The 7,195-nt window shown below is 43.0% G+C and overlaps 2 protein-coding genes across 4 annotated transcripts in view; both read right to left on the bottom strand.

The window, feature by feature from the left end:
* The window catches only part of ccdc85cb (coiled-coil domain containing 85C, b), a 47,281-nt gene extending 43,656 nt beyond the window's left edge, over positions 1-3,625 (bottom strand). Inside the window, exons 1-2 of the mRNA XM_005724873.1 lie at positions 3,134-3,625; positions 2,134-3,031 (exon numbers count right to left, since the gene is read on the bottom strand). Coding sequence (XP_005724930.1) covers positions 2,134-2,848 — 715 coding nt within the window. The 5' untranslated portion in view covers positions 2,849-3,031; positions 3,134-3,625. The remainder of the gene's footprint in view (positions 1-2,133; positions 3,032-3,133) is intronic.
* A 750-nt stretch (positions 3,626-4,375) lies between these two features.
* The window catches only part of LOC102206432 (cholesterol 24-hydroxylase-like), a 44,948-nt gene continuing 42,128 nt past the window's right edge, over positions 4,376-7,195 (bottom strand). For 2 of the 3 annotated variants that reach the window (XM_013908711.1, XM_005724870.2), the window contains exons 13-15: positions 4,915-5,003; positions 4,721-4,787; positions 4,376-4,633 (exon numbers count right to left, since the gene is read on the bottom strand). In XM_013908711.1, coding sequence (XP_013764165.1) covers positions 4,475-4,633; positions 4,721-4,787; positions 4,915-5,003 — 315 coding nt within the window. In that variant the 3' untranslated portion in view covers positions 4,376-4,474. Of the gene's footprint in view, positions 4,634-4,720; positions 4,788-4,914; positions 5,004-6,505; positions 6,617-7,195 lie in introns of all 3 variants that reach the window. The other variant, XM_005724871.2, reaches the window with a different exon arrangement.

Genomic DNA, 7,195 nt, shown 5'->3' with positions numbered 1-7,195 from the left:
TGTGTGTGTGTGTGTGTGTGTGTGTGTGTGTGTGTGTGTGTGTGTGTGTCTGGCAAGCTGACAGATGCTGTTCATTTAGCACTTGTGCAGCAATCCTCGAGCTTGTCTCCTAAATGCCCAGGGGAGCCACTGGCATTTGGACAGCATTAAAGAAAAAGCCACTCTGCAGACCTCACACCACGTCCAGATCTGACCTCGCAAAGATGGCCACTCCGCTCGGATTTCAACCTGCCAACTGACTAAATCTGTGCCGGTGAAGAAGCCCGTTCTACTCACCCTCCCCTCATCCTCGCTCTGGCATGTAACAGGTAGCCAGGCTGCTATTCGAGCAAGGTTTTAAGAATTATTTACTCGGGGTGGAAGCGATGAAACACCTGCTCGACCGGCACGCTTCTGTGTAAATCTAACGTGTGTAAATAACAGCTTCCTATGAGAGTAGCCTTGCTTTTTCCTGACATGTTAGGAAATGTCAATAGCTGTTCTGTTACTTACCAGACTCGCGCTGTTTACAGCACAAGAATAATTTGCGATTCTCAGGGTTGTTTGGGACGACGCAGCGTCAGTCTCATTACAAATGCATAGGTTTTAACAATGAGATAATAAACCTCTCAAATGAGGCGGCCCTTTCCCATGCCAGCGTATTGTTAGAAATGTGTACATCATTGTCAGTGATGAACACACAGAGCCCGAGACTCAGGGGCGCACAATGTCACACACACACTCGCACATAAAGGCTGAGAGAGGCGCTAAGCTGCCGCAGACACAATGTGGATGTTACATAATAACAGCAGAGCACAGACCAAAATGTTGTGTGTTGTGCGAGTATACGTGCGTGTGTGTTTACGGATTAAGAGCCCCTCGTGCATGCAACCATTCTTTTATATTATGTTACCTTCACGGTTTTCTCAGCGCACAATTCCAGGAATGTCCAATGGATAACATGTGACCGGTGTGATCTGATTTGAAGCTGCTTGCTTTGAGCCTAAATTCTGCTGCGGTTGCCCTGTCCTTGTGAATCGGGGTAAAATAAGGTCCAACCCCCCCCAAACACACACACACACGTGAAACAGACTTTATTCCTCTCACAAAACAGATCACAGTGGGTTATGAGCCCGTGTGCTTGCTAAACGAGGCTTAGTGTCCTCCTGTTCCATCATGGCTTTTTCATCCCCACTTGCAGCTTTCAGTCATGTATTTAGGTCTTAAAAACAGGGACATTGACTTCTGGTCCCAAGCCACGCATTTCAAACGGGGGCCCTAAGCAGATATGAGTCCTCTCCCACAGCCAGAGACAACAAAGATAATCAGTGAACAACCCCAAGGAGAAAAAAAAAAAAAATCAATCTGCTTGATCCCCTTTTGAAAGCTATTAAGATAAGTCTCCTTCACTGAGAAGCACAAGTGCAGTGACCTAAATCAGTGCAGACATAAATGACAGGTTGGCGTGGGGGCTGAAAAGGCCACTTAAGAGACGCTGTGTGTTTCATAATCACCCCAATCAAGACTTTACAGTGAGGTTAAGCCAAGACCCCATGGGTGTTAATCCATCCCAACAGTTCTGATCAGCATATGCGGCCACAGCAAGCACATACGCGCAGTAACTACACAGTGTGTCTCTATTAGCAGCAGAGCCCAGGAATACAGGTGTAAGGGCCAATTCCCCATTGTTTAAAGCAGGGGTGTCAAACTCAAATACACAGTGGGCCAAAATTCAAAACTGGAACAAGGTCGCGGGCTAACATTAATATTTATTGAAAAATAAATCTCCTCCAGATTTAAGAATGAATCTCTTCTTATGGACTCAAACAAGTTTTGCTGAAAAACTGAATATGGAACAAGCAAAGCTTAATACTATACAATATATATTAGCTGTATAATACCAGTAGGCCGGCTCTAATAATAACTTGGTATGGCTTCGCGGGCCAAATGTAATTAGGCTGCGGGCCAAATTTGGCCCCCGGGCCAGAGTTTGACACCTATGGTTTTAAGAAAGAATTGGACCAAAGTTTTTATTTAGGAACTTTTAGATTCCGATTAGTTGACGACTGCTCTACTTCCCTACAGAAACCCCATAATGTGGGGCGTGCATGATGACTGTGGCATCCAGGTGTGTTTACAAGTGCATGTACTCACCATTCAGTCCATTGGGGATGCTTCTGTGATGATGTGGCGCTGATAGGTCATCCATGGATCTTCTTATCGTGGTCCCCATCTTACCGTTCTCTGAGGGCTTGTGCATGTGGTTGTGATTGTGGTGATCGGGGCTACCGGCACTTCCTGTGCTGGACGTGCTACTCCCATCTCCAACATCCCTGACTGTGCTGGTGCCCCCGTTCAGGTTGGTCAAGCTGGACTGACTATCTATGGAGCTCCGGGACCCTGCCCCATTCCTCTCTTCATCCAGCATGAGGATGATCTCCTTCAGTTCAGAGTTCTCCCTCAGCACAGTCTCTTGGTTGGCCTCCAGCTCCTTGAGCTTCATCATGTAGGTGCCCACCTCCTTCCACATGGCGCTGGCTGTGTAGCGGCCGAAACGCTGCCACTCCCGGGACAGCTTCTTGCCCTTCTGTCGGTCGTCGTCCAGGAAGCAGCAGAGTTCCCGGAGCTCGTGGTTGTCATCTTGGAGCTTCTGGTTGATCTCCTTCAGGTTCCGGATTTCATGAAGGTGCACCTGCAGCCGCCGGTTAATGTCCTTCATCATGTTGCCATGCTCGATCATCAAGTTCATTTTCTCGCCGTCAACCCTCCTTAATTTCCTAACCAGCTCCTCTTTGCTGCACCGCAGCAGCTCGTCGTCCGTCAGCTGGCTCAGGTCATCCTTCGGCCCCTCGGACGGATTTTTAGCCATGACTGTGGCGGCTGCGAGTCTCAGTTCGTTTATGCAGCTGCTTAAAATTAACTCTCAGAAACTCACTAACCTAACCTCAATTGCGGAATCGTGTTAAAAAATGAATACATTGTCCAAAAAGGGGAGAAAAAACATCAGAAAAGTATCGATAATGCCCTGATCTTCAACAGGCCGATAATAAAACTGAAAGAATAAACAACACAAATATGACTGTGATGCTTCCACAACCCGAGCTTTTAAAGAAATGACACCACTGATCTGGTAAAATAAATAAAAAATACTCACAGGAACAACAGTTGGTGGTCACAGTCGGTCAGAAACAAACAAGCGATATAAAATCGATTATCAGGGATTTCCGATCACCGAGTCCTGTCGGCAAAAACACAGCGACCCGTAACAGTGTGCACCGTCTCTGCTGGACATCACAACATTCACATGATGGAAAACGTGAAATCCGCCAGCTTCTTCTTTTATGTTTAGGTGAATTCAACCTAATTTCGCGCAAAACAGCAAATGTTCGAGTAAAACGCGCAACCTATAAGAAAAGTCCTCTTGGACGTGTTTCACCGTCTCCTCGGATAAAAGCGTCTTCAGTGAGGCGGTGTGATAGTGGACTGACGACTCAATCCTTTCCACCCAGCAGCCTCGGAATTATCAGTGGACCCCCCGCCTCTCTCCTCCCTCTTGTCCAAACACTCGGGTTTGAAATCATTCAAGAGGATTCAGCTCGAGACGACCAATCAAGACGCGCGAGAGAAGTGGGCAGCAGGTAGATGAAAAAGTGCGGCGCAGCCTCGCAGAGCTCAGGCTCGGCCTTCTTAAAGGTACAGGAGGACGCGCTCGCCGTAAAAACACACTGGATTCATTAAAGAAGAAAAATCAGACTACGCCTCACGACTTTTATTCTTTATTGTTAAATGAAGCACAGATGTATTGTGTACTTTTAATAGCCGTGATTTCGTTGACAATACTTGAGCATTAAAAAGCTGGGCTGGTTTACTGAAATGAAGCCCCAAAACATTCATTTAGTTAAAAATCAAAAATACTTTAACCTATGACAGTAGGCTTTAGCTACATGCATATTTGATTAAAGATTAAAAAAATATTACCATCTGTGTTTAAACCAGAGACAACTTCTGGGAGAGTTCTTTTTCTGAACATTGAATTTAAACAGCTTTTTAAAAGTCAGAGATCTCTGCAAGATCTCAGCGCCCCCATGTGGACACTGTCCGTAAAGGCATTAAGACAGCAAATCGGGTAAAGAAATATAAAACACGCTTGTTTCCAAATGATTTCCATTTACACACATATTAGTTTTGTAGGCACAAAGAGGTTTGTGGTTATGAAAAAAAAGACACTACACACCGCTATATAATGAGTTTGTGCATGATTAACAAACAAGTGCAAATGGTATTTAACCCAGCTGTCCCCTTCAAAAAAATTAAATTATATTGTAATGAAAAAAAAAAATTATCACCATCATTTCATTTCGCTTTACCATGTAATTCATATCTGATACTGTTTTTATTATAACGATTTATTTTTTTAATCACAGCTTTTAGGTAGGAGTAGATCACCACAGTTTTACCCTATAGACCACTATGATTTCTTTTTATGTAAAGTCCTTTAAGATCTTTTATTTTTGTAATCCCTGTGACTCAAAGTGCACAACACTCCACTCTTTGGTCTGAGTGTGCCAGCATCCAGGATGTCAAAGGTCTGTCCCGGGACGAGAGTGAAGTCAAACCTCTGGAGCAGTTTGGCCATCACCACTTTAGCCTCCATCTAAAAAACACAACAGCGCCCACAGAGATGAGTCAGTGTGTTTATAGGTGAGTGGGTCTTCATGTTGACTTACGCTGTCATCCTCACCTGAGCAAAGTTCTGTCCCAGACACGAGCGAGGACCGAGGGCAAAGGGGTAGTAGCAGTAATAAGGCCTTGTTGAACAGATAAGAGACAGCCTCAGTTACTGTGAACCGTTTCACTCATTTAGTCTGAGATAATAAAGTGTGTGCAAACATGAAACGTAATAAAGTCAGCATGGTGAAACAGTGTTTTTCTTACTTGGGAGCATCTGGGTGAAATCTGTCTGGATCAAATTTTAGTGGATCCTCGAAGAATTTGTCCAGTCTCCCGCTCACATAGGAGCTGAACTAAATAGGAAAATATTTCACATTTTAACCATAAATGTATTTGTTCTTGCTTGAATAAGACCTCATTTTTTATGTTTTTCTGGCAACTTTGTGACAGTTTTGTTTATACATACGCTACCAGTCAAAGGCTTGGACATATCTTCTTATTTTCTTTATTATGGTTTTTTCTTTTTTTTCATGACTATTTACATTGCAGATTCTCACTGAACACATCAAAACTGTGAATCAACACATATGGCATTATGTAGTAAACAAAAAATGTGAAATAACTCAAAAAATGTTTATAGTTTAGATTCTTCCAAATAGCCACCCTTTGCATTCTCTCGATGAGCTTCTTGAAGTCATCGCCTGAAATGTTTTTCCAACAGTCTTGAAGGAGTTCCCAGAGATGCTGAGCACTTGTTGACTCTCTTGCCTTCACTCTGCGGTCCATCTCATCCCAAACCATCTCCATTGGTCAGGTGACATCTGGTGCAGCACACCATCACTCTCCTTCTTGGTCAAACAGCCCTTACACAGCCTGGAGGTGTGTTTGGGGTTCAGTGTGCCTTCAATTCTGAATAAATCCCCCACACCATCACACCTCCTGCTCCATACTTCATGGTGGGAACCATTCATGTAGAGACCATCCAGTTACATTTTGTGCATCACACAAAGACACAGCAGGTGGAACCAAAGATCTCAAATTTGCACTCATCAGACCAAAGCACAGATTTCCACTGGTCTGATGTCCATTCGTTGTGTTTCTTGGCCCAAACAAATTTCTTCTGCTTGTTGCTTTTCCTTAGTCCTGGTTTCTTAGCAGCTATTTGACCATAAAGGCCTGATTCACAGTCTCCTCTGAACAGTTGATGTAGAGATGTGTCTGCTACTGGAACTCTGTGTGCATCTATCTGAGCTCTAATCTGAGCTGCTGTTAACTTGCTAATTCTGAGGCTGGTGACATGGATGAGTTTATCCTCAGCAGCAGAGGCGACTCTTGGTCTTCCTTTCCTGGTGCCGTTCTCATGTGAGTCAGTCTCGTCGTAGCACTTGCTGATCTTTGAATGTGTCCCCAAAGTTTAAGCAATTTTCCAGACTGACTTTCAGTTCTTAAAATAATGAAGGACTGTCATTTTTTCTTTACTTAGAATTCATATTATGGCGAGAACCAATCAGATCAGGGCTGTCAGCTGTGTACCAACCTGACTTCTGCACAACACAACTGATTATCCCAACTCTATTGAGGCGGAGAGAAATACCACAAATGAACCCTGACAAGGCAGACCTGTGAATTGAAACCACTTCATGTGCCTACATCATGAAGCTCATTGAGAGAAGGCCAAGAGTTTACAGTGCTGTCAACAAAGTTAAGGGACTTGAAGGACTCTATAAAACATATTTAGAGTTAATTATCTTTTTTTCTTCGCTACATAACTCCATATATCTTGCTTCATATATTTGTTGTCTTTAGTATGTAGTTATCATTTAGACCTGCAAACATATTTTAAAAAATGACTCACAACAACGCTAAATCCCCCGGGTATGTGGATACCATCAATCACCATGTCTTCAGCAACATCACGAGACGTGCCCGGAGCTGGGGGGTAAATTCTTAGAGTCTCTTTTAACACCTGAAGGAAGGTTACAATGAGAAGTGCACACTTTGGGTGAGTTATTAAAATAAATAAATGAATAACTAAATTTACCACATGTACCTGTGACAGGTAGACCAGCTCTCCTAAGTCGTCATAGCTTATGTCACGTTTCATCCCAATGACATCATCGACCTCTTTCTTCGCTCTAAGAAATAAAAATATAATTTAGAAAACCAAAATTCACTCTATATATTACACAGTTATAACTGCAGAAATATTACCTAAATCATCTTTAGAGGTTAACACAGGTCATAGGAGTAAATATGTAGAAACAGATGTAAAACTACATTTTTTATAGAGAAAAATGCACATCTACATAAATGTCTGTGGGCTTGAGATTTATATAATCTCAGGATTGGGAATATTTTTGATGTTTGATATTTGGATGGATCAAATTAGAAGAAGTTGTTTTCACACAACGGGTTGACAGTCAAATCTGAGGCACACACTGATTGTAAGAACTGGATCTATCAGACTGACTGTACAACAAGTGTGTCACGGCAAGAAGATTTCTGAAGATCTCAAAGACTTTTGTTTAAGTCCTCTTTACTTGTA

Source organism: Pundamilia nyererei, unplaced genomic scaffold, assembly GCF_000239375.1.
Source record: "Pundamilia nyererei isolate P.nyererei 1_Seehausen unplaced genomic scaffold, PunNye1.0 scaffold00013, whole genome shotgun sequence".
Classification (NCBI taxonomy): Eukaryota; Metazoa; Chordata; class Actinopteri; order Cichliformes; family Cichlidae; genus Pundamilia; species Pundamilia nyererei.
The sequence above is the reverse complement of the archived record's forward strand: the minus strand, read 5'-3'. Positions and strand labels throughout refer to the sequence as shown.